The 26759-nt window shown below is 49.3% G+C and overlaps 1 protein-coding gene across 4 annotated transcripts in view; it reads right to left on the bottom strand.

The window, feature by feature from the left end:
• Positions 1-23309, bottom strand: part of YAP1 (Yes1 associated transcriptional regulator) — a 109799-nt gene extending 86490 nt beyond the window's left edge. For 2 of the 4 annotated variants that reach the window (XM_032360534.1, XM_032360537.1), the window contains exons 1-2: positions 22683-23308; positions 18361-18611 (exon numbers count right to left, since the gene is read on the bottom strand). In XM_032360534.1, the coding sequence (XP_032216425.1) occupies positions 18361-18611; positions 22683-23015 (584 nt within the window). In that variant the 5' untranslated portion in view covers positions 23016-23308. Of the gene's footprint in view, positions 1-18360; positions 18612-22682 lie in introns of all 4 variants that reach the window. The other 2 variants (XM_032360536.1, XM_032360535.1) reach the window with 2 other exon arrangements.
• Between the last annotated feature and the right edge of the window lie 3450 nt (positions 23310-26759).

The following is a 26759-nucleotide window of genomic DNA, read 5'->3' as shown; positions in this document are numbered from 1 at the left end:
TTGGAGAACACGGTAAGCACTGAGCAGAACTCCAATACTTAAGCACAGTACCTCTATTCTTAGGAAACAGCACGGTTTGGTTCAGTTGGCAACACTCCTGACCTCTGGATCGAGAGGCTGCAGTCTCACATTTCACACAACAACTCCAGGTTACAACCCGTGCTAACACTCCTGCGGAATCATTCAAGAGGCATTAAATGACAGTCCCATCAAAAACCAAGTATCCCGCAAAACTTCAAACCTCAAGATACAATGTGGAAACAAACTGGACATACTAAGTCTTCCTTTAAACAACAGCCCAGTGCTTAGATACAGGAGAGAAACAAAGAAAGAGAGTTTGAGTGACTAGGTTTTGGCCAAACGTAGGATAAATGAATTAGATTTCCTAACAACATTGGCATTTGCTTTTGAACACTGCCCCGGTTCCAAAGAGTGCAGCAGCGTGTGCAGTAACGAGTCATTACAAGTCAGCTCTGGCATCTGAATATTCTGTTCAATCATTTAGCGTCACACTAGGGTGGTGGGCTAAAAATATAGGAAAAACTTCTGCAGAAATGAGAGGCTGATTCCAGAGATTCATGGAGACCATCCACAAGCACACAACTCAGACACCGCGGCACCAAGCGATTAACAGCCCTTTACAAAAATAGATAAATAATGTTGCAATACACACGCTCTCATTTGAAACACCAGGCTGAATTCCTGAAAGCAGAAGCTGATTCTGTACTTTAAAACAGACATCCAGGGGCGCCTGGGTGGCTCAGTCAGTTAAGCATGTGCCTTCGGCTCAGGTCATGATCCCGGGGTCTTGAGATCGAGCCCTGCATCGGGTTCCCTGCTCAGCAGGGAGCCTGCTTCTCCCTCTGCCTGCTGCTCTGCCTGCTGGTGCTCTCTCTCTCTCTGTCAGGGAAATAAATAAAATCTTTAAAAAACAAAACAAAAAAACAACAACACAAAGTAAAACAGGCATCGTAGCAGAATCAGTAAGCCTCACTTAAAATTACATAACAGATATCTTAATTTAAAGAACACCAGAGTTCCTTAAACGTGGTAGCTTTCCTTAAATAAAACTGTTTTCCCTACTTAGAGTTACATAATGAAATACTTCCCTCCCATGGAAGTCAGTCAGCTCTAAGCTCCCGTTAAAAACTCTATCACTTGAACTAATCTGGGGCGGAGCTGGGAAAAAATTCTGTGTGCGTGGGTGTAAACACACTTATATAATGTCATGAATTTTCCACCTTCGTTCGCAATGGGCTGGCGCAGCCTCGGGGCCCGGAGCGCGGGAACAGCCTCAACGGGACTCGCCATCCCCCGCCTGGAGCCCGCGGCAGCCGGCGCGCCCACCCTTGGCCCGCACGCACGGGGGTGTCCCCGGCGCTCCGTCGTCCCGCGGGGCTCTGCGACCAGGGCGCCGCGCGCGTCAGTCCGCGTCAGTCTGCGTGGCACCGGCCCACGGAGGACGCGACCAGCCGCGAGCACGCGCCCTCGGCTCCCGCTTCCAGCCCCACGAGCGCGCGCCCTCCGCGGAGACCCCGCCAGGCCCGGCCCGAGCCCGGGCCGCAGCACCGACGCGTCCTCCGCTGGGCCAAATCGCCGACTTCCAGACGCAGCGAGATGCCCGAGCGGGCAGTGCCGTCTTCGCGCCGACACCGCACCACCCGCTCCTGCCTGCAAAGGCGGCGGGTCACACGGGCAACCGCACGCACGCGGCACAGGGAGGGCACCCGGCGAGGAGGCCGCGGGCACGGGCGGGGCGCGAAGGGCGGCGGGACTGCCGAGGCGGGACGGCACGGCTGCGCGCGTCTGGAGGCACCGGTAGCAGGCGCCATCCCCGCTCTCCGTGGCTCCCTCGACCCCTGTTCAGCGGGGCGCGCCCGTGCAGTGACACTCGCGACGCTTCCGCAGCCGCGGCAGCTCCTCCTTCCCAGCCAGGGATCCCGGTGCGCGCTTCCAAGGGGCGCGAGGCACCTCTTTTCCCCGGCACCTGCACGTGCATGCTCTGCCAGTGCGCATTAGGCCCGACACGAGCGCTCACGACCGCAGGACCTGTGCGGGGACACAGCGCGGACAGAGGAACCTGCCGGTGGGACGCAAACTGCAGAACTTCTAGCATCCTACGGAGATGCCACAGACGTAACAGAACGGGTTTGTGGATGTTTCCCCGGCCCTCGGGGAAGGCCCGCGACACGCGCGACAGCCTGAGGCCGCACAGACGGGTCACACGCGGTCGCGGCTGCCGCAGCAGGTCCTCCAAACCCCACGACTCTAAGGGCGGCAGGAACCGCAGGGGCCGGAGGCGGCGCGGGAAACAAGCTTCACAGGCTCGAAAGGAAGTGTCTTCACCAAGTCCTCACCGAGTAGCGCGTCCTGCACGTCGCCGCGCAAGGGCCAGGCACCAGAACCCCAAGGGAACTGCATCACCGCCCACCGCGCGTGCAGAGACAACTGAGTTACAAACGACAACCGAAACAGCCCAAATAAAATTCAAGCAGACCGCAAGGAAGAGCGCCCCAAGATGCAGAGACAGCGTGGCGCTGCGGGGCGCAGGCCCGGCTCTCAGGGGTGGCCAAGAAGTCACGGCTTCTGGGCTAACGGAGAAGACACAAATGAAAGAGTCCAAGTTTAAATCTCCAATGCCTGTCTTTAGGTAAGAAGCAACTTGTGACGTGTCAGTGTTAAATAGAACCAGTGTTTCTTAAAGTCAGTGTGCATTCTTACCAAAACTACACGCCAAAACAAGTCAGAGTCTTCATCTAGGAGGGTCAGCCCTGTCTTTTCTAACTCCCCGAATATAAATTCCATCTTCATTCATACCTAAGTCCCTTCATGTCAGCCTCGAGCTTTTTTACTTTCCTTTTCCTCCACAGTTAAGTCACAATAACAAATACCTCTCCTCTAAAAATATCCCTGCTGTTGCCCAAGTTACTAAGTTTTTTTGCTGAACAGCGGTTAATTATCTAGTAAACTTGGTATACTTAATGCTAAATGGAAAGCATCATAAATACATCATTTCAGAAAATAGGATATAAAGACCTGGGAAGTCACATGAAGGTCGCCACTGATCTTCACAGAATCTGAGATCACCCAGGGCTTTCCGCTAACTCCACCAAGGAGGAAAGCAAGGCTCCAGGGCAGGTGAGTCCGCCGCTGGGTCACATCACTGGACCCTCCCTACAGGCCAGCCCCGCACTAAGTTCTGGAGACAGAACGCTGAGCTGGAAAGGGTCCTGCCACAGAGACGGGGCCGGGGTTGGGGGAGCAGCAAACAATCAGGCAACTGAAATTCAAGAGGCCAAAGTGTTTTTTGTTTTTTTTTTTTTAAGATTTATTTATTTGACAGACAGAGATCACAAGCAGGCAGAGAGACAGGCAGAGAGAGAGAGTAAGGGAAACAGGCTCCCCGCTGAGCTGAGAGCCCGATGCGGGGCTCGATCCCAGGACCCTGGGATCATGACCTGAGCCCAAGGCAGAAGCTTTAACCCACTGAGCAACCCAGGCGCCCCCGGCCAAAGTGTTTTAAGCCAGATGTAGGATCTACTAAAATCACAGAATGTAAAGCTACTGAACCACCGACAGAATGAAGTCAAAGAAAGAGGTCACTGTTCAGTGTAAAATAAAATCCTTCTAAACCACCTCAGGCCAAACTGCCCCGGAACCTCCAATACGGCAATCTCTCCTTTTCTGGGTGACCAACACAGGTGACTTCAGGCCTTTCACACTGTTTAGCTCATCCCACACACCCTGCCTCCTGAGGGACCCTGTGGCTCTCAATCCTTTTGTTCCTACTCTGAGCAGGGCGCTGAAGCCTTCAGAAGGCAGCACGATGGAGGAAAAGAACTCGGGTGTTTCTGAAATGACTGGGAAAGCCAGTTTTGGTGAGCAGTTACTATGTGCTAGCACTAGGGTGTGTGTGGGGGTGTGGCAAGTCTGTAGGTGCAACCGGATTCCCAGCAAGGCCCGTGGGAGGCAGAAGATGGGACCATAAGGGAGACCTGAGGTAGGAGAAATCTGGAGAGACACTCTAGGAGGAAAAGATGTTGTGTTTCATCAAAATAGTTCCTAGAAATCCAAAAAGCACTTCCAAAAAGCCATTTTGCTAATGACAGAATGTCCAAAATCTCAGCTTAGGTTAAAAACTAAGAAATTAGGGGGCGCCTGGAAGGTTCAGTGGGTTAGGGTTCTGCCTTTGGCTTAGGTCATGAAATCAGGGTGCTGGGATCGAGCCCCATATCGGGTTCTCTGCTCAGCGGGGAGCCTGCTTCTCCCTCTTCCACACAAGGGAACACAAGCAGGTCCCCCTCTCTCCCTGTGTCTCTCTTCGCCTAGTAAAAAAAAAATCTTGAAAAAACAAAACAAAACTAAGAAATTTCTCTGGATGTGTGTGGCGGGAGGGGACAGCTGCAGACTCAGTAAGTTAGAAAATACTTATCTCCTACAGATAAGGTCTGAGACTAGAAACCCATCTCAAATAGCCTACATTATCATACCTATAAACATCAACACTTTCAGAGAACTTGAATTAAAAGCAGATTTCAAATCTCATAACATAAATCCTGACTTTATGAATTGATGCTTTTCTTGACATTAAAATTACAGGCATTACTAAAAACCATTTTCCGCGTCCTTTAAAATCTTCCTGAAATTGAAAGCAAAACAGTGGGAAAATATTTTTTTTTAATAGGGTGTAGATTACTGTGACTGAATTTTTATAGAAAAGCTACCAAGTTTTAGAAATTTGACATAAAAGAGTAGAAAGGTTGTAAAATTCACAGATTAGAAGTATCCTGTTGAAGATAAAACTGCTATTAATTTTATCCTGAGAAGAAGGAAGCTCATTCGTTTTCAGTTCATTATTGCTGTCATCTAAGCAAATATAATTTCCAACATCTGTATAACCTAATTTCATTCAATGAGGACCAAAAACCCACAGACAAGTCTATTTTATTTTCTACCACTATTGAAAAACCCCCAAAAGCAGCAACCTGAGTGGCTCAGTCATTAAGTGTCTGCCTCCGGCTCAGGTCATGATGGTCCTGGGGTCCTGGGACCCAGCTCCACGTCAGGCTCCCTACTCAGTGGGGAGTCTGCTTCTCCCTCCCCCGCGCACTCCTTGTGCTCTCTAATAAGTGAATAAAATCTTAAAAATACACACACATGGGAAAAAAAAACCCACCCCAAGACTCTCTGGAGAAATGAATGTTTTACAGGTAAGCAATGAAGCTACATAAAATCCAAACTCGAACTCCTCTTTTTTTTTTTTTTTTTAAAGATTATTTATTTATTTATTTGGCAGAGAGAGATCACAAGTAGATAGAGAGGCAGGCAGGGAGAGAGAGAGAGGGAAGCAGGCTCCCTGCTGAGCAGAGAGCCCGATGTGGGACTCGATCCCAGGACCCTGAGATCATGACCTGGGCCAAAGGCAGCGGCTTAACCCACTGAGCCACCCAGGCGCCCACTCGAACTCCTCTTGAACACAGACTCTGGGTCCGCAGGATGTGTACATCAAATCGTGATTCCTCTGACACACACAACTACCAGGATCTGTTTTGCAAACTTAAGCGAAACTGCCAGGCAGGTTCTGTGTTTGCTCAGAAGAGTGGATCTGAAGCAAGCACAAGGGAGCGGGGACAGGGGTCACCGTTACTCCTGGATGGTGCAGTTCCCTACCAACCTCACAGCCGCTTCCACTCATCTCAAGGCTTGCAGCAGCAGCAGGACCGAGCTCCGGAGCTCTGCCGGCTGGGGGGTGGCGGGAGGGGGAAGGTAGTGCAGGGGCCCCTGGCAGAAACCCGGCCTCGCTAGGCAGCCCTGCTCTGCTGGCTTCAGATTGCAGGCCTGAGGAAAGGCTCCATAAATAGCGGCTCTTTCTTCTTGGGAAACCTCCTCCTAGGCCTAATGCAGCTCCACCACCAAAAATGGAGGGGTCACCACGGACTTCCTCCCTTTTCCCAAGTCCAGAGAACAACTAGGGATGTCCTGCTAACCGCGTTACTCATTCTGGGAGTATGAATCACAGGGCTGGAACCTGATTCACTGTTTAACTTCGACTTTTAGATTCCAGAAATCACAATGGATGAACTACTCAAAGTCATGAAGAAGAAAAGAATTGCTGTTTTTAGGGTGCCTGGGGGGCTCAGTTGTTAGGCTTCTGCCTTCGGCTCAGGTCATGATCGCAGGGTCCTGGGATCAAGCCCCACATCGGACTCCTGTCTCAGAGGGAAGCCTGCTTCTCCCTCTCCCACTCCCCCTGCTTGTGTTCCCTCTCTCACTGACTCTCTAATAAACCAAATCTTAAAAAAAAAAAAAAAAAAAGCTGTTTTTAGAGTCCTTGGTTCTGAAATTAAACATAGGAGATGTGTTCACTGCAGGCTCGGAAAGCCTCGCTGCCCCAGGGCTGCCTCAGACGACAGGTGTGGGGGCCACAGCCCAGCGACCGGCCCCGGGCCTCGTCCTTGCGGGTCGTCACGTACACACGTGGGACTCACCATTCAGACAACTCCCCCGTCCCTCAGTACCAAAACCTCAATGAAAAAAGCCACACCTGTGAGCAGGGAGAGAGAGGCTCCTCCTCCCGCACTCGCTCCTGCCGGGGTTCTCCATGGCGATCCAGAACCTCGTGAATCCAAAGGTAAGTAACTTAAAAATGAGACTGTTTACTGACAAAATACAAGAGGCAAGTTTTAGAGGATGATTCGAATTAGATGCTAATTTGTGAACACAAACCCTCTTGTGTAACCAGAAAGCCCATGTTCTGTCGAACCCACTGAGTGATTTCAAAACAACCGGGCTGATCAGATGGTAACCCAAAAGGAAACACCGATCGACTTATATTCCATCTTTCACAAAAAACGAGATTTCACTTTACAGAAGAAACCGTTTTCCAATGAGACTGTGCTCCACCTGGAGGTTTTTTGGCCCCACACAGTAACTCATCTATCCCGCACATCGTTGTTCTAAATCTTCCCATGGAAGTGTGGTGGACAACACATGGGCAAGGCGCCTTGCAGCTCCTTCCCTCAAGGAGCACAGTCTGGGCTGACCTGGTCTGGAGCCTCTGAGCGCCAGAGAGGCTCAGCGACACAGGCAGGAGGACCGCCACCTCGCTCTGCTCTAATGAGTACATTTTAAAGTCTTTAAAAAAAAAAAAAAGAAGGTAAAACTCACTTTCCACAGTAACTTACACCGGTAATAGGCAGACTATCTGATTTTACATTTTTTTAAAAAAAAAGATTTTATTGGGGCGCCTGGGTGGCTCAGTGGGTTAAGCCGCTGCCTTCGGCTCAGGTCATGATCTCAGGGTCCTGGGATGGAGTCCCACATCGGGCTTTCTGCTCAGCGGGGAGCCTGCTTCCTCCTCTCTCTCTCTGCCTGCCTCTCTGCCTACTTGCAATCTCTCTCTGTCAAATAAATAAATCTTTAAAAAAAAAAAAAAAGATTTTATTTATTTGAGAGAGCGAGCATGACCTGAGCCAAACGCAGACGCTTCACTGACTCAGTCTCCCAGGTACCCCTGTTTTACAATTTATTTTAATAAACTGAGAACACAAGCACTCAAATGTTTATTTAGTTTTGGTAGCATAAAGTAGACTAAAACATCTGATTCTGCTTGTCTAAAATGAATTCTTAAGTTGAAATAAAATAATTCTTCAAATTTCTGAAAGAACAATGCAACTTTAACAAGTAAAAACCAGGGGTGCCTGGCTGACTTGGCTGATGAAGCCTTGATCTGATCTGTGAGTTTGAGCCCCACACAGGTGTAGCGATTTACTTAAATAAATGATACTTTAAAAAAAAATAATAAGGGATGCCTGGGTGGCTCAGTTGGTTGGACGACTGCTTTCGGCTCAGGTCATGATCCTGGAGTCCCGGGATCGAGTCCCGCATCAGGCTCCCAGCTCCATGGGGAGTCTGCTTCTCTCTCTGACCTTCTCCTCGTTAATGCTCTCTCTCACTGTCTCTCTCTCAAGTAAATAAATAAAATCTTAAATAATAATAATAATAATAATAATAAAATAAGGGCTCCTGGGTGGCTCAGTTGGTTAAACCTCTATAGTAGGCTCAAGTCAAGTCCTGTTACCAGGATCCTGGAATGGAGCCCCAAGGGGCTCCCTGCTCACCAGGGAGCCTGCTTCTCCGCTCCCTGCCACTCCCCTTGCTTGGGCTGGCGCTCTCCCTGCCTCCCTCTCTGTCCCTGTGTCAAACACATACAGTCTTTTAAAAATAATAATAGTAAGGGGCGTCTGAGTGGCTCAGTGGGTTGAGCTTCCGCCTTCGGCTCAGGTCATGATCTCAGGGTCCCGGGATCAAGTCCCGCATCGGGCTCCCTGCTGGCTGGGGAGCTGCTTCCCCTCTCCCTCTGCTGCTCTGCCTTCCCATGCTTTCTCGCCCTCTCTGTCAAGTAAGTAAACAGACAGATAGATAAATGTCTTAAAAAATAAGACAAATAAAAATAAAAAATAGTAATGATAAAAAGTAAAAAACTGTAATTACTTACACAGTACTTTACTATGAATTCTATCTGTGCGGCATATGAAATAACATATGAAAAGGGCCCATACTCACTTCCCATGCACTAATAAAGTTTACGTGTGAGCAAATGGAAGGTAAGCTGCATTTAAACAGTACCCAAAAAATGGAAAGACATTCTTTCAACTAGTATTTTCTAACAAATACTGTCCAAAAAATAGCAACAAAAAGTCTTAAAATAGGCTGCAACATCAAATTAAACTTTCACAGTGCACACAGGCTGAACCCATGTTTGCCAATGTTCCTGTAATGGGTGGTCCTCAATTTAAAACTCTTTTTTCCAAGCAGTGAATTAGACCAACCACTTAATGGTTTTTCAAGTATTATGGTTTTGGAAATTTTTGTTTTGTTTTGTTTGTTTGTTTTTATTTTTGTTTTGTTCGTTTTAATGCCCAGTCATGGTACAGATTGAACTGTTAATAGGTTCACTTTGATGAAGGGAGGGAGTCTGTCAAAGACACAAACGTTACTCAAGAGGAGAAGGGCAAACCCTTCAGCAGCTCCCAGAAAACCCGTGCTCGGCTCCGGCTCGGCTCCCCACTCATCCACTCCGCAGACAGGGTGCAGAGGAGCTAACTGCGTCCGCGGGACTGGGTGAGAAGCCTGTTCAGGGTCCGCCTGCGCCACCTCCTCACTACTCCCCTGGACTCCCAGGCATCTTCTCACTGGCTCACCTTTCAACAACACGTCCACTCCCTCTTCGTCTAACTCAGAAGCACTCAGCTAGTCACCGTCCACGGAACAAACCTGTAATGACCTGCAGTAGAACTACTACTCACGCGCACCCGGAACACACGCCGTCTTTCTCTAGCGGCCCTGGTTATCCGAGTTTACCAGCAATCTCAAGCCTCTAAAATTAACTGCAGAATACAGAAAGTCAATACTCTCGCATCTTTCTCGGATGGAGGGGAGAAGCCCAGTAATCACGCAGGGGTTACAGGCATCGCTTGGGCTGGCATCAAGCAACAGGCTCTAAAATCAGTGAGCACCTGACAGACGGCGTCGTCGGTACAGACAGCCGGGACAAAGCCGGAACATCTACCTTCACGGAGCTCACACTAAGTTAGCCTCCGCAGGTTCTCCAGGGAGAGAGTCAGCAAGGAAAAGGCTAACAAGATGACAGGCAAGAAACAGGACCCATCCAGTCCTGACTGACACAGTCCCCAATTTGGTCCCCACTCCAGAGTGGGACCCAGCAAACCCTTAAAACAGCGTCTGCTCCCTAAATCCACTAAGCAGTGGCTCATGAAATCAAGAGACTCTAAGCGTGTCTACTCAGCTCAAAGACGACGACGAAGAAGGGCAGGGAGAGAGGCAGTTACATACTTCAATGCAAGCGACCCGACACCCACCATCCAGAACCAAGGAATCTTTCCGGAGAAAAATCACACCGTGTTTACACAAGGGGAGCGAGTCGGGCTACTGACAGGCTGTGCCAGTTCTCACCTACAGTGTGGCAGACACAAACTGGAAACTCACACACAGGCACCCCACGCGCATGCTTTGTCTTCAAGCAGAGGACGATGACCTTGACTCTCACATAGCACTGTCTAGTAACAGTATTCATTCTGTCACCCGAAGAAGAGAGGTGTAGCAGTCCTAACACGAAAGTCTGCATGCGCAGCTGGGAGGGGTTACAAATGACCCTATTACCTCATCTGGAGCCCATCCAAACTACACGATTTCGGAAGCATAACCTATATCAGTCTGAACATGTGTAGAGGAAAAACAGAAACATCTGTATTTTGGCCAACTCTTCCCCAGAGGGCCTTTAAAAAAAAAAAAAGTTATGCAGGAGAGTTCAGTATATTTTAACTGTGACCCCCATTACTAGTAAGGACTAGCTCCAGGCAGGTCTCAGCAATCTCCAGTCCTAAAGCTCTTTCCTAACCTTAGCATTTGACTACTTTTAATATACTTCTTGACTTTACACGTTTAAACTAAGATACATTGATTCTGTTCTATTCTTCTACACCATACGACATTTTAATACCTTTTCCAATCCAGATTTATCACCTTTTCTGGTATCATTTCACACTGTTCTCTGATGGCTAGAGTGCTCTGGTCTGGTTTTGTGTTGGTCATGTAGGATTTTACGTGGTTTTTTTAAAAGGTTTTCTTCCTCGTCTTCCACAAAGGATTTCCATATGTAACTGATTTTTACCTAATCAAGGCAGAGGCTCCTGAAAAAGTGGATCTGGATGAATTCAATGACGTCAATGACAAAGGGGCCTACACACATCTCAGTCACTACTGTGGGTGAATCTATTCAAAACTAAACCCAGTTTGCATGAAATCCTAACCACTTCATGGTTATAACCACAGGTAGAAAATACTCTGTGTTGTCTTATGACAGACATCTACAATAACCTACTGAAAAATGAGTACTTGCCAGGGAAAAGCACCTGCCAAAACTAAGATAAAACCAAGTTCTATACCTCTGGGGTGAACCAACCCAAGTACACCAATAATATCTAAGTCATTTAGATATCCACGAATGTTTTCTTTACCCTAAGATCATCTATACCGATGCAAACCAGGGGGAGGAAGACACGAGATAATTGTGTGAGGCCGTTTTACTTTACAGCCGTGTACACCAGACAAAGAACTAGGAGATGACCCACAAGCAGGAACATGTCCACAGTCACAGGCAGGAACGGGATTGAGGTCTTCCATGCTTCTCTCCCTGCACAAGGTTTCAGAATCCGAGCCCTCTGAGCAAAATGCCTATTCCCTTGTCAAAGCACACAGTTCCCTCTAACACATGAAGGCGTAAACTAGCACAACTGTCACTGAGGGGACAGATGTGACTGAATTATCATCTGTCTAGTAATACCACTTACTGAAGTATTCATTAAAAAGTGATCCTGCAGAGGCATCTGGGTGGCCCCTTCAGTGAAGCACTGGACTCTCGGTTTTGGCTCAGAGCATGACCTCAGGGTTGTGAGATAGAGCCCCTCATCGGGCTCCACGCGGAGTCAAGCTGACTGGACACTCTCTCCCCCTCTCTGCCCCTCCTGTTCATGCTCTCTCTCTCTCTCTCAAATAAATAGATCTTAAAAAAAAAAAAAAAAGTGATCCTGTAATATGTAGGTCAAGTCATATGAAATTGTCAGTAGTCACAGGCTGAAGCTTAGAACGCAGCAACTTCACACAGTTAACCTAATAATTACAAATTGGATTCACAAAAATTCATTCTACCTACAACTTTAAAAAAAACTATTGCATACCCTCCTCCCAGCCCAAGCAGGAGATGGAAATTTATGTCACAAAGAAAAGGACCCAGAGGCTCTGGCTTCAGATACCCGGCCCAGCCAAGAGCAGGGACACAGCCCCCGAAGCTGCAAGCTACTGTGCCCTGGAACACAGGCCTCAGTCTGACCCACCACCATCAGCGCTCTTCAATAGGGAGAGGACGGCACGCTTTCATCTGCAGAAACCGGCCACTGCAGGAGAAGGGACATTTAGGGCCCTGCACAACTTGAGGACTTGGTTGGTCCCAGTTATATGACTCTAAAAGCAACAGAAGAAAAAACAAAATATCAACAACAAAAAAATAGGGCGCCCGGGGGCTCAGTCGGTGAAGCGTCTGTCTTCCGCTCAGCTCATGGTCTCGAGCTGCTGGGATCCAGCCCGCGTGGGCCCACCTGCTCAGGGAGTCTGCTTCTCCCTCTCCCTCTGCCCCTTCCCCAGCTCATGCTCTCTCTCAAATAAGATCTTAAGAAAAAAAATAAAGAAACACCCACTATGTCAACTATACTCAGAAAAAAAAAGGAAAGAACAAAACCAAAAAACCACACCCACTATAAAATCCCCAGAGAGATGTTCTATCACTGTGCCCGTGAAGTAAGAACTGCATGTTATTAAAAATCGCAATGGAACAATGACCTTAGAAAAAGAATCCCTGGAAATTAAGAATGATGAAGAGCTTCTGGGGAAAAAACAAACAAAACAATGATTAAAAAACTGAAAGCTTGGGGTACCTGGGTAGCTCAGTGGGTTGGGCCCCTGCCTTTAGCTCAGGTCATGATCTCAGGGTCCTGGGATCGAGCCCCACATCAGGCTCTCTGCTCAGTGGGGAGCCTGCTTCTCCCTCTCTCTCTGCCTACTTGTGATCTCTCTCTCAAATAAATATATTAAAAAAAAAAAAATTGAAAGCTAAAGGAAACTTCCGGAAGGTATAACAAAAGGATACAGGAAGAAAAACAGAGAAGATAAAATTAAACAGTTATTCTGATAAGCAGGAATTCCAGGAGAAGAAAAAGAAGAAGGGACTGGAAGAAGTCATCCAAGAATGGATGAAAGAAATCTTTCCCAGAACCCAGGGACAAGCTGGGCACCTGCACCACAGACTTAAAAGAGACACCTGACTTTCTAAGCCATGAAATCCTTACACTGAATAAAAAAATGTACATACCAAGGCATATCTTGAAATTTAAGAACCCCCCCACACACCAAAAGATAAAAAAAATACTAAAATCCGCAGAGGAACCAAAATGGGTCTAACTGTTCACTAAGAAAACTGGAAGCTAAAATAAAATGGAGCACTGCCTTCAAAGCTCCAAGGGAAAATCATCTTAGCCTTGAATTCTACAACCTACTGCCCATCAAATGTCAACAGACAGAATTATTTTTGGACACAGAGGATCTCAGTGCAGTTACCTACCATCCATCCCTTTTCTCAGTAAATTCCTGAAGGACAAGACAACTGTGTGAGTGGGCAAACCAAAAGAAACAGCCAACAACGTTCCCTGCAGGGGACTTGCCAGGAGGAGATGGAGGGGAGCCCCCCACTCTGAAGCAACCATCCTAATCCAGAGCCCAAAGACAAAGGAAGGACTCGGGGTTGTTTTCAAGGGGACAAAACAGAAACACTAAAGAAAAAAGAAGGCCATTAACAATTCCAAGAAAATACCAAAGCTGTTCAGAAACTCATATACATTATACAGTTCAGCTTCATGCAAATCGGAAAGAGCCTTAACACTGTAAAAGTACCTAACAAGAAAATTACAGAAATTATACTAGAGAGATTAAGGAAAGAAGAATTTTAGGAGATGCAGAAACTTTAAGAAACAGCAGTGCCGCACATTTTATAAATATGGAGTTTGCTTAAGTATCCGGGGGAGGGGAAAGATCGCAAAGGAGTTCCAAGCGTTTGCCTGGGAATTATCCAAGCCAGAGATAGAGAAATGTGGGCCAGAAGTGCCTTTTTTCTTTATAAACCTTACAGTACTAAGGGACTCTCTCAATCTATGTATATGTTATTTCCCTCAAAATTAAACATCAAAACACAAGTTTATAAGTGAGGCTGATAATGAGACTCTTCAAACTCCTCTCCTTGGCAGAATCTAGGTGCTTCTGCCCCTAGTTTCTCCTTTCCTGAATTTTCCAAATCGCTCTAATGAACACTTCACTTCTTCACTTTTATAATCAAAGAAAATACTTTACTAAAAATCCACCACCTGATTGCTACCTGGAGGAGGAGCAGGAGGAGGAGGGAGCACAATTTTGTAAGTGTACAACACAACCCCACAGCCCTACAGAGGAGGACAACCTCCGCTTCACCCGCACCTCCCAGACGGGGGCGGGGGGTGGGCAGGTCCTCCCCAGCACTGCTGGGCCTTGGAGGCACCTCCAGATGCGTGGGAAGCTCGACCCGGAGCGACCCTCCAGCCAGGCCCACGAGCGGAGCGCAGACCTGCACTGAGCGAAGCCCTCGGGGCCGCACACCCCAAGCCGCACGTCTTCTCAGGGCACTCAGCTCCCTGGCCGTCCTTCTCGGTCACACAAGGACCTTACCTTGAGGCTCCCCACTCCAGATTATGGCAGCGGCTGCGAGAGGAAGCCCTCCCCTCAGCCAGCACACACTCTCTGAGGGCGACCTCAGCTGTTTCCTTCCTGCAGCTTACTGAACATTTGATGGCAAGATCACAAGCTTCCCATTTCTAATGGGAAGTCGTTGGGGTTCCCCTAGTCCTATCAAGAAACCAGAAAACAGGGTACCTTTATTCTCTCTGAAGACATTCCTTTCTCAAACATCCACTCTGTACTATGGTAACATGTGCTGCGTTTCCAGTCACCAACTGGGCAAGTGGTAGGAGGCGCACACGTCAAATTATAGTAGGAAATGGTTTACTCATCTCCTTTAATCAAGACATTTCTGAGGCAGCTTTAATTAGGGCAATGGAACACTCACTTCTGAAATAACGTAGCAAAAGAAGCAGCAATCAATTACAGTGATCAATGACATCTGCAATTCAAGTTCATTTAACGTTGAAATACAGCCCAAGTTATAGGCTGTGCAATGATGACAATATCTGGAAAAATACCTTTTTGAAATGTGGATCAAAACACTCAGTGTAATTTTTAATCAAATCACAGCCACAAGAAACCTTCAATCTTCAAGGACTAAAAACACTGTGACCAGTTATTCAGAGAATGACAAGAGAAATGAAGCAAAACATCTTTAAAAATTAGAAGAACATGATTATGGCAATGCAAATTTACAAATGTTTAAGATCACTGAGATTCCTTAAACCATATCATAATTCTATATGGTACGTTATGTACAAGAAGTTCTTTGTTAACTATTACCATTAACAGTTACAAGGTATCAAATTCAGTAAAATAAAATCTGAGAAGTAAAAAACACTCCTTGTAACCAGAAATATTATAGAATACTAATTCAGGAAGTCATTCAGCAGCTTATAAAGAAATAGGAAGTTGTTGGCCACCTACTTGAAGAACCATTTCCTGCAGGAAAACTGTAAGACAGCTGAAGAAGGCAATAGTTCTCAGAGTAATACAGAGAAGAGTTCCTTTAAAACAGAAGCTCCATATACAATGTTGACAAGATGAGTTTTAAAACAGTAAACTCTTGAGCACAAATATTACACGTAACACAGAATTTTTCACATACTTCACAACGAACCAGAGCTCAAATACGTGTTGGTGATAAATGAGGTTTCCTACCTTACCACTTGCCAGGCTAAGAAACATCTTTTCTCCAGATCTCACTGAGCTATGGAGGGCTTCAAAAATAGTAATGATCACCTGCCTGTAACCCTTCAGTAGTTACGCTGCTTTGAAACTAGAAGAGGGGCTGACAGGCTTCAGAAAGTCGCCCACCTACAGTCACAAGGCAACAACTGGTTTCCAAAGTCAACATTTCTACATTTTCAATCAAATTATATCACCTTACATGTTTAGACCATTCACAGATTTCTTCATGCCAAGTATAAACCTCAAAAAATTGTATACTTTGTAACTTAAAACTTAGTTCCAATGATTATCTAAAAAGATGTACATAAAGAAGGTCTATGTAGTAAAATACAATTTTTCATTATTAAAAGAGCAGAAAGTAACTACTGTAAATCTGCACTCTACATCTTGATGGCAACAGAATCTTCTGCAGACACAAGAAAAATATAAATATTGATCCCCAAAAGAGCCCTGACTTGGAAACATCACAACCAGGATAAAAATGAATTCAGACAACAGGAATTTGGCTCCAAAAGAAGGTTCATTTACCATCATCTTTGACTCATAGTCAGGACAGATACCAATGATCTCATTTACCTGTGCACTACACAAAAGTCATTCATGGCAACTGATACAACCCATAAAATCACAAAAATAGCTAACAACTGGATGTAAACTTTTTGTAACTTCTCCAAATTACATATTATTCATAAAGCAGATACCCTTTAGAAGAATACAGAATTTTATAAGCCCACAGTAGCTATCGTCCACAAACCAACATTTAGGGGCCCCCTCTCCAATTCCTCACAACTACCAACTAATCCATGGTTTCACCTATCCCTCGGGAAAAATCCCTGTATTTCTGAAAGGTCTGATATGAGAAAATTTGTCCATGGAGTCTCAAATCTTCGTGTTTCTTATCATATAATAAGCCCAATTTAACTTCTATGTGAAAATCCCCCCCAAATCCTAAAGAACAGCCATGCTTTTTGTTTTTTTAATTTTCTCCTTTCCATCTGGTAAGAACAATCACGTTTTCTTTCTCCTCTTTTTTCCTTCCCAGGTAAGTTTCTCCGCACCCCCTACAACCACTTTTCACATGGCATAACTTTCCCTATCATTTTGGCCTGGTTTACCTTCCCTACAAACCCATTCAACTGGGTGTTTGGGTAGTGTGGTATAGACGTGTCTACCCTTCCTTATCTACCCTTTACCAATATCATTAAGAGACACCTTCCTCTCAGAGGAAAAACCACTGGAAACTTTTTAAAATGGACACACAGAGTATTTATTTCAGGTCAAAATAACAAGATCACTCAAAATAACGAAAATGTAGGCAGATGTCACCTGTAAGCAACTGTTACAAGATACAAAAGACTAAGAAGAACAAAACTGCTGCTCTTTAACCTCATACTTTTAGCTACAGCATCAACCAAAGAAAGGACGCAAGCACGCTATTAAGCTGTTTGAAAAACCTCCCCAGGTCAGCACGTGACCCAGCAGAGAGAGGTTCAAAAAAGTACAGCTTTTCTTCTTCCTTGCAAGGACCTGGTCTGTCCCTTCAAGGCACATCCCTCACAGCTAGCAGCTCTTTCAATCAAGGACTTTGGCCCTCTGCTTGAGAACAAATGATCTTGCTCATGCAGATGAGTTTGCCAGATTTGTGTGGACTTTCCAGTTTCAGGCCCTTTACTGTCCTGGCTGAAACCTGACCCTTTAAAATGGATACCAGGACATCAGAAAACAAATTTTAAAAAGAAGAAAAATGTTACGGTGAGGGGTAGAAACTTTTGAAGATGAAACTTTTTTTCTCTACTCTTCTAAGCAAGCCTCTCTGAAAACCCTATGTTACATTACACACCACTGCCCTAGAAGACAAGTAATATACTAAGACTCACACATCGAAACAGATCACTAATTGTATTATCTGATCTAATAAACAGATGTTACATTTGCCGACAAGTCGACTGTCAAGACTTTATTTTCACTTTATTATCTCAACCTGATTAAACAACAAGAAGCAAGCAACTTTTAAAAAACATCAATTTCAGTCTATAATTAGAGAAAAAGTCTTTTATACACTTAAATCCAAAAAGCCAGATAAAAACACTTAGGTATTATCTACAAATTCAAAGTAAGAAAGGATAAAAACTTTGATCTTTTCAGTCTAAATGAAATTTTGCCATTTTGTTAAAGACAAGAAGTCTCATAAAAATAAATACCACAATGGCCTTGTTTTTGTTTTCCCAGAAGAGGATTCTGTCTTGAGGACCTGCTAACTTGAAAGAAGTTTGCTGTGGAGCGATTATATAAACAGGAAAACTCCTAGTTCTCTTTACATTTGGTGGGGGGGGGGGGGACTGATCACATCAGACAGCGGCTAAAGGATGTGTCATTTGACAACCTCGACTATTGTAAAATCTGATTCCCAAAGAAGAACTACTTATTTTGTAGTTCTTCTCTGCCAATAAAATGTTCATTTAAAGAGATGTCAGCCTGTAATTCCCAAAACTTGAAACATTTCATAGTATTCTTTCAGTTTTAAGCTAAGCTAATTAATAGATTTGGAACAAAGTCAAAATAAGAATATTCAAATTGCCACAAAAGAAAAGATTATGAAAAGACTCTGAACCAAGAATCAATCAAGCTTTTAAGATATAACCCAAGCTGAAGCAAGTAATTATTACATGTTAAATTAAAAAAAAATTACGTGTGCATGTGTATACATACGTACATATCACGGATCTCTATATTAGGATAAAACTAAGTTTGACATCAAGTAATACATACAAACAAATGACTTTTATATCCTGATACCACTTTCTTGAGCCTTCCACAATGTTCACTCACTTTAAGAAGTATCTCTGACCAGAGGACGTCTTTGCCATCTCCCAGCCCGCCGGCAGAGGGACATCATCAGGGATCTCAAAAGAAGACTGTCGAAGGTGCTGAGCGGTGGGGGTCGCTGCTGGGCCCGAGACCACCCCGGTGGGCGTTAGGCTCCCTGGGGACGCGGCGCCCAGCTGCAGGGAAGCAGGCGAGGAATGAGCTCGAACATGCTGTGGGGTCAGGGCTCCTCCGGTGCCCCCATCAGTACTGGCCTATTGGGAAGAATAAGATAAAAATTTCTTAGAAATTATTTTTAAAGAGGGTCTCTTTAGGGGCGCCTAGGTGGCTCAGTGGGTTAAAGCCTCTGCTTTCGGCTCAGGTCATGATCCCAGGGTCCTGGGATCGAGCCCCGCATCGGGCTCTCTGCTCAGCGGGGAGCCTGCTTCCTCCTCTCTCTCTGCCTGCCTCTCTGCCTACTTGTGATCTCTGTCTGTCAAATAAATAAATAAAATCTTTAAAAAAAAAAAAAAAAAAAAAAAGAGGGTCTCTTTAATCTTTGACAGGATTTCATGGCAACCAAATGTCTAAGTACCAAATGCAAAAATTAAAGTTTGACACAAAGGAATATAGGTTAATAGGTGTGTATTTTTGAATGGTTTGTGTGATTTTAAAGTATACTCGTACAAACATTTATAACTTTACAGATTAGCAGTCCATGTTAAGTTAAGCTCTACGTAGCACACATTAGATGGGCCTTCTGTATATTTTAGAGGAAATCAGAACAAAATGAATGGAACATTATTCTACAGTATGTTAGATTTTAAAACGTAATGTTTTTTGAAAAACTCTTATTTATTTGACAGAGAGATAGCCAAAGACAGGGAACACAAACAGGGGAGCAGCAGAGGGAGAGGGAGAAGCAGGCCTCCTGCTGAGCAGGGACCCTGACATGGGGACGCAGCCTAGGACCCTGGGATCATGACCTGAGCTGAAGGCAGAAGGCAGATGCTTAAAGACTGAGCCACCCAGCTGCCCCACAACTTAATTTTTTTTTTTTTTTTTTTAAACAGACTTTATCTGAGAGAGAGAGCACGAGTAGGGGTGGGAGGAGGGACAGAGGCAGAAGCAGGCTCCCAGCTATCAAGGAGCTTCACTCGGGGCTAGATCCAGGGACTCAGAGATCATGACCTGAGCCGAAGGCAGATGGCTAACCAACCGAATGAGCCCCACCAGGTGCCCCTAAAACTTAATTTCTAAAAAGACCTGGGTAGTATAGGTGCTATTTTGAATTCTGAAATGTCCCATGTATAACACAACCTAAGGAATACAGTAACTATATCCTCTCTCTTTTCTTGTTCAGCTAGTTTTTAAGTAGTTAATGTTTCTTTCCAGGCCAAACCCTAAACACTGGACCACTGCTATTTTTCTCTCACCATGGACCAACGGCATGGGCCAATACCAAACTATGTGATTTTTAATGAAAGCAAGAGATTCAGAATCATTCAAATGCTCTTAAGACATCTAATGAAATGAAAATCCAACCATTTATTCCTATGCAGATGAAAAAAATGAGAACAGTTCAACTGCAACTAAAATATACACATGTAACTACAATGATGTAAGGGCAGAAAAACGTTTGCATCCAGACCCCAAAGATGGGAGTTCCAGTCTGCACAGGCTACTGTGACAGTGAACAGATACCAACCTCTGAGAGCCTCAGTTCCGTCATGAGTGAGAGCTTCTCTTGTACGTGTGTGCATGTGTATGTATGTACATACATAAAACACGAATGGACCTAAGCCAACCGTCTGTGGACAGTAGTATTTATAAGCCACATACACACCATTCATGATCCAGCACAGCCATCTAAATTCCTCTTTAGAATTAGGATTTGATTATTAAAGTAAGAATTTCCTTGGAGGGGCACCTGGGTAGCTCTGTGGGTTAAGGCCTCTGCCTTTGGCTCAGGTCGCCATCCCAGGGTCCTGGGATTGAGCCCGGCATGGGGCTCTCTGCTCAGCAGGGAGCCTGCTTCCTCCTCTCTCGGACTGTCTCTCTGCCTACTTGTGACCTCTGTCTGTCAAATAAATAAATAAAATCTTTAAAAAAAAAAAAAAGAATTTCCTTGGAGACTAGAAGCAATCAGCAGAGGCATTTATGCCTTAAAGTCAGCCACACTGCTGAGTTTCCATCAGAATAAACCCGAATTAGGACATCACTACCAGAACTAAAAATCAAACTTACAGAGGCGCAACCCCTCCTTCAGAAACTTATTAAAAACAAAACTAGAGATTATGAATAGAGTATGAATCCATAAACTGCTGGACATAATTCTCGTGATTATTTACTAGAATTTTGCAGTTGTGGGTCTTCATGGCTTACAGATGCCACAAAATGAGAAACTCACTCTGCTACGTGTTTTCTGCTTTCAAATCCTACCGAGGAGCGCGCACCCGACTGTGTCGCCAGCACACGGTTCCCCGGAATAACTCCAGGGACCCACCTCGAGGCCTGGGAGAAGGAAAAGCGCCCCCCCCCCCCACCGCCAAGCTGTTTTGCGCAGGCCGGCAGCTCCCAGGATTCTCCTTCCTGCTCCCCAAGCCGGCCTTCGCCAGCAGGTTCCCAAAGCCCTGGGTCTGCGGCAGGAGGGCGCACAACAGGCCTGGCAAGCAGGAGCGGAAGGGGAAGCGGAATGGGGGCGCTCACTCTTCTTCCCACTCAAGTTTCAGCCCGACTGGACCAACTGCATCGCAGTATTTGGAAAACCAATTAACTTTTGGGCAAAGTTCCTATGCTCAAGTTTAGCCTCAAGCAAGTTCTTTTCAAAAAGAAAAAGCAGCAGCAAGCCAGGCCTAAGCAAACATGTGGGGGAGCGCTGGGAGCGCGAACCCGTTCCGGACAGTCTCTCCCCGGAGCCGGATCGCACCGGCCGCGGAGCGGGGGCCCTGCGCCACGGCCGCGCTCCGTCCCCGGGGCGGACTCCAGAGCCAGGGCGAGCCACCGATTAGTCATCGCTTCCCCAGCAGCGCGCGGGGTCGCGGCGGCGCCACGCAGCCCCGGCCCCGGCCCCCCGGCCCCGCGAGGTCCCGCTCCCCCGCGCGGCGAATGCGCTCCCCCAGGAGGCGCCCCTCGAGTCCCCCCACGAAGCCAGGCCGAGTCCCCGCCGGGGCCCCAGACCCCAGAGTCCCCCCTCAGTCCCCCCCGGCAGCCAGCCGTCCCCAGTGCTCCCGCCTCCCGGGAGCCGGTCCCCCGAGTCCCCGCAGGGGCCCCAACCCCCCAGTCCCCCTCAATTCCCCACCGGGAGCCAGCCGTCCCCAGTGTTTTCCCCCCCGGACCCGGTCCCCCGAGTCCCCGCAGGGGCCCCGACTCCCAGTACCCCGCTCAGTTCCCCCTTCGGGGAGCCAGGCGTCCCCAGTGTTTCCCCTCCCCGGGAGCCGGTCCCCCGAGTCCCCGCAGGGGCCCCGACCCCCCAGTACCCCGCTCAGTTCCCCCTTCGGGGAGCCAGCCGTACCCAGTGCCCCCCCCCCCCGGAGCCGATTCCCCTAGTCCCCACAGGAGCCCCAGACTCCCCACTGCCGCCCCGGGAGCCGGTCCCCCGAGTCCCCTCCCCGAGGGCGCCCCTGAGTCCCCGCACGGACCCCCCCTTCCTCCCGCGCGGGCGCTGACCCCGCAGCGCCTTCCAGGAAAGCCTGGACGCCGCCCGCAGAAAGCGCCGGGCGCTCTCGGGAGCGGAGAAAGAGCCAGAAAGTCCACGCACCGCTCCAACCCCCACCCTGGTCAACCCTGCTGAACAAGAGAACAATTATCTGACTCCCCAGGACACTCGCGCGGCCGCAGAGGCCCCGCAGGAAAGGGGGCTCAGGGTTCCCCGCCACCGGCTCGGCCGCCGCGGGCCACTCACCCCTCGCGGAGGCCAGCGGCCCCTCCCCCGGGCCCCCGCTCCCCTCCCCTCCCCCACCGCTCCCTTCCCTCCCTCCCTCCCTCCGCCCCTCGTTCCCGGGCCCCCCCGCCCTCCGCCCCTCCCCCGCCCCCCACCCCCGTCCCCGTCCCCGTCCCTGCGGCGGCGGCCGAGGTGCGGGGCGCGGACGCGCGCACATTGTGCGAGCCCACCCGGCCCCCCCCCCTGCCTTCCTTCCTCCCCCTCCCCCGCGTCTCCCGCCAACCTCCCGGGAGCCCCAGGAAGAAAGAAAGGAAGAAAGGGAGCGGGGAAAGCACGCCCCCCGGGCCGGGGCCGCGCCGAGCGACTCGGAGGGAAAACAAATCTCGGCCCCGGACTCGGGAGGCGCTCCCGCCGCCCCCCCGCCGCGCACCCCGCGGCCCGGCCCGTCCGGCGGGGCGGCTACCTGGCGGGAGTGCGCCTTGGGCTCCGGCGGCTTGAAGAAGGAGTCGGGCAGCTTCCGCAGCCGCATGGGCACCGTCTGGGGCACGTTGGCCGTCTTGGGGTTCATGACGGCGTTGAAGAGCGCCTCCAGGTCGGTCTCCGAGTCCCCCCGGACGTGCACGATCTGGTGGCCGGCCGGGGGGGCCTGCGGCGCCGCCTGCGACCCCGGGGGCGCGGGCGGCCCGGCCGCCGCCGAGGGGCCCTGGCCCGAGGGGGGCTGCGCGGCCGGCGGCCCCTGGCCCTGCGCGGCGGCCGGCGGGGGCTGCGGCGGCTGAGACGGCGGCCCGGGATCCATGCTGCCCGGCGACGCGGGCGACGGGGTCGGGGTCGGGGTCGCGGCCGGGGGGGGAGGCTGCGCCGCAGGCCCGCCCGCGCCCCGCGGCCCCCGGCGCTGTCCCCCGGCCGCTGCGCTGCCCCGACGAACGCGGGGCCTCCCCTCCCCCGCTGCCCGGCTTCCTCCGGGGGCCCCTTCCTTCCTCCCTTTCTTTCCCGCGGCGGCGGCTGCGCCCGACTGAGGCAGAAACTCGCCGCCGACGCCAAAACTAAAGTTGAGAGAAGCGCCCGCCCGAGCGGCGCGCCGGCCCCGCCTCCTCGCGGCCCTTCCTTCCTCTGCGCGCCCGCCCGCCCCGGGTCCGCCGCCGGCGCGCGCAGAGACGCTCCCCCGCGGGCCGCCGCATTCCTGCGCTTTCGCCGCCGCCCCGCCCGGCCCGCCGCCGCCGCACGTGACCCGGCCGCCCGCGCGCGCGGCCCCCCGGGGAGGCGGGGCGGCCGGGCGGCGCCCAGGTGCGGCGGGGCGCGGCGGGCCGGGCGGCGGGGGGGGGGGGGGGCGCGGTGCCCCCCGCCCGCCCCCCACCCCCGGCCCCGAGCAGCGCCCGCCCCGCGGACAGCAGGCCAGCGCCGGGCCGCCGGAAAGGGAAAACTTTCTCCCGCGGGCTCTGGAGCCCGCGGCCCGGTCCCGACCCCTCGGCGGCGGAAGGGCGGCTCTGCGGACCTGCTGCACTCCTGCTCCTCCGCTCGCCTGACCCCGGGCGGGGCTGGGGGCTGCGAGCGCCTGCGTGGGGTCCCTGTCCCACCTGCAAGGAGGCCCCCGTCCGCGCGGCGGCCGTGGACGTTTGCTTTTATTCTCTTCGATTCCTCAAGATTTGGTTTGTTTGGGAGCGCGAGCGAGCCGGAGCCGGGGGAGCAGGGGCGGCGCCCCGACGCGAGGCTCGGTCCGCCGGGATCATGACCTGGGCCAAAGGCAGGGGGCTTTACACATCGAGCCACCCTTGCTCCCCTGCGAGTTTTCTTACAAATTCATACAAGTTCATGCCTTCTGGTCTTTTTTTTAAAGCGGCTCTACTGAGACGTAATTCGCAGACCGTCCAGCTCGGCCCCTGAGCGGTTGAGCGAGCTCAGGATCGTCGCGGGTTGTGCAACAGCACTCTTTGAAGCTCCGGGGTTAGCCCATGCTCGAGAAATCTAGCTTTTTAATGATTTTGTCTGTAATGCTATTGAAGCAGATGTGTAAAGAGGATTGAGCAACTGAAGGGCTCCCGAGCAGAAAGATAATCTCTCCTTCCAGCCGGGACATGCCCGGGAGAATTCTGAACAGGGATCTGGATCCCTCTGTGTGCAGGGCAGGGCCTGGAGGAGAGAGGCTCCAGAAATCTGGAGATTGTAAGGCAAGATTCTAACCAACTGGGGCGCCTGGGTGGTTCAGTGGGTTAAGCCTCTGCCTTGGGCTCAGGTCATAATCTCAGGGTCCTGGGATCGCACCCCGAAGCGGGCTCTCTGCTCCGGGGAGCCTGCTTCCCTTCCTCTCTCTGCCTGCCTCTGCCTGCTTGTGATCTCTCTCTGTCAAATAAATAAAAGCTGGGGGAAAAAAAAAAAGACTCTAGCCAACGGCTCTGGAACTTGCTTTCCCGGTGAAGGCTCTCAGACTTCTCCACAGTCCCAAACCCAGATGTCAGGGCTGTTTAAGCACAAACTTGTAGATTCCAGAGTTGAGAGATGTGGGTTCAGATCCCAGTTTGACCATTTAGTAGTTGTGAGACATTGGACTTATGACTGATTTGCTGTTCTCTAGTTTCTTTAATATTGGGGTCAGGGTAATAACACCCGCTTCATGTGTTAGGTCCTGAAATGAGTTATTGGGTGAAAAGTATGCCCTTAGCCCAGTTTGGGGGCATGCGGTGAGTTCTGTGTGGACATCAGTAGCTGTCATTGTCCCATGTTCACGGACTGCGTGTTGTGACATTGTCTCTCTGCAGAAACCCCCTGGGGGATCCTGCTGGCAGTCCCTCTCACTTCCATTAGTCAGTCCACACAGACGAAGCCTGTGGGCAGAAACTGTGCATTAGAAACTTCAACTGGGGAAAAAAAACTTTTTAAGAATGAAAGTGCTTGAAAACCTAGGTCTTGCATGGAAACCTTCCCTCAGCTAGAGCACTTACTGCGGGGAACACTATAATTCAAGGGCGTAGGGCACAGCCGGCACTGCTTTGTTCAGTATGGTTACACCTGCCATTACGTGGAGAACAAAATTACTTTGATAACTGGGTTGAAAGACTGGACTGACTTTACATCCTGTAAGGACCTTTGCAGCACCACCCAAGATTTTGTAATTTACAACTTCTTATCTATAAAATTTCGGTCACAGGTTAGTAAGGGATAAAAACGACACGTCCCCTCTCCTCCTCAGCTTTGAAGCAATTACCACCTTAAGGCACCCGGAGTCCTCTTCATAAAAGACCACCGTCTCAAAGTGCTAATGTTCCAGGGACGGGCACTTCCCGCTGCAGTGGCGACTCAGGCTCCTGTGTCCCTCCACACTCTGTTCCACCCAGAAATGCCCCCACTGGGAGAGGAGTCTCTGGGTACCACTCCCTTACTAGCCCCTGGGTTTCCTGGTTTCCTTACTCACACCTCACAGGACATTCATCTCTTTTCTACCAACCTATCACTCCCTTTTGTTTCCACTTCTTTCCCGATTCAGCTGAGAAATCCTAGCTCAAGGCTCCTGGGGGCTCAGTGAGTAAAGCATCTGCCTTGATTTTGGCTCACGTCATGATCTCAGGGTCACAGATGGAGCTCTTGTGCAGCTCTGCTCTCAGCAGGGGTCCGCTGAAGAGTCTCCCTCTCCCTCGGCCCTTCCCCTGCTAACGTGGCGCGCTCTCTCACAAATAAATAAAATCTTTAAAAAAAAGAAATCATAAGTCATGGCTTCAAACTGTCATAACTATCTCTGCCCTCCGTTCCATGCCGTGTGTGTTTCCTGGAACTGGATCTGTTAAACCTGGTGAGCCTGGTCATCGCTCATTCCATTCCAATACTGACGCTTACCAGAGGCCAGGCCCCACACTCATTAACAGTGTCAATCAAAGCTTTGACCTTGTGTGCAAGTGAGGTTATACCATCATCCCAGAGGTGTATCTACACGATTACCAGAACACTTTCTTTGTACGACTCTAAACCTTGTCCCATTACCAAGTGACGCTGCCTGCAATGCTTTGTGAATTAATATTTTATATAAATTCCGTAAGCAGAATTTATATCCACGGGTATACCTGTGGCTGCAGCTATATCAGACTGTAATCATTGCATGTTAAAAGTATTAGTTTGCTCAACGTAAACATTTGAGACATAGCCTGCGTCTGTCGTAACCCGTCTCTTGGCAGTCCAGCATGTTTGAAGATACTGGGGGCTTAAAAAGAGGAAGTGTCCAGGCCTCTGGCAGCCTCTAGAGAGCCTGGCCACGCCCAGGTTCTCAGGGACAACTGGAGGGAATCTTGCTGGGGCGTGGACTGGTACCACCCCATGTTTATGGTCTCTAATCACATTTCCTTGTATCCGCGGGCAGCTTTTCTCTTTTTTTTAAAATCTGCGATCATGTGGCAACTTAACTTCCATTGCCACTTTAAGCTTCACAGATTTTTTTTTTTTTTTTTTTTGAGAGAGGGAGAGACAGAGAGAGAGCACAAGCAGGGAGAGAGGCAGAAGGACCAGGAGAAGCCCGCGCCCCACGGAGCAGGGAGCCTGATGCGGGACTTGAACATAG

This window comes from Mustela erminea, chromosome 9 (assembly GCF_009829155.1).
Source record: "Mustela erminea isolate mMusErm1 chromosome 9, mMusErm1.Pri, whole genome shotgun sequence".
NCBI classification, from domain to species: domain Eukaryota; kingdom Metazoa; phylum Chordata; class Mammalia; order Carnivora; family Mustelidae; genus Mustela; species Mustela erminea.
The sequence above is the reverse complement of the archived record's forward strand: the minus strand, read 5'-3'. Positions and strand labels throughout refer to the sequence as shown.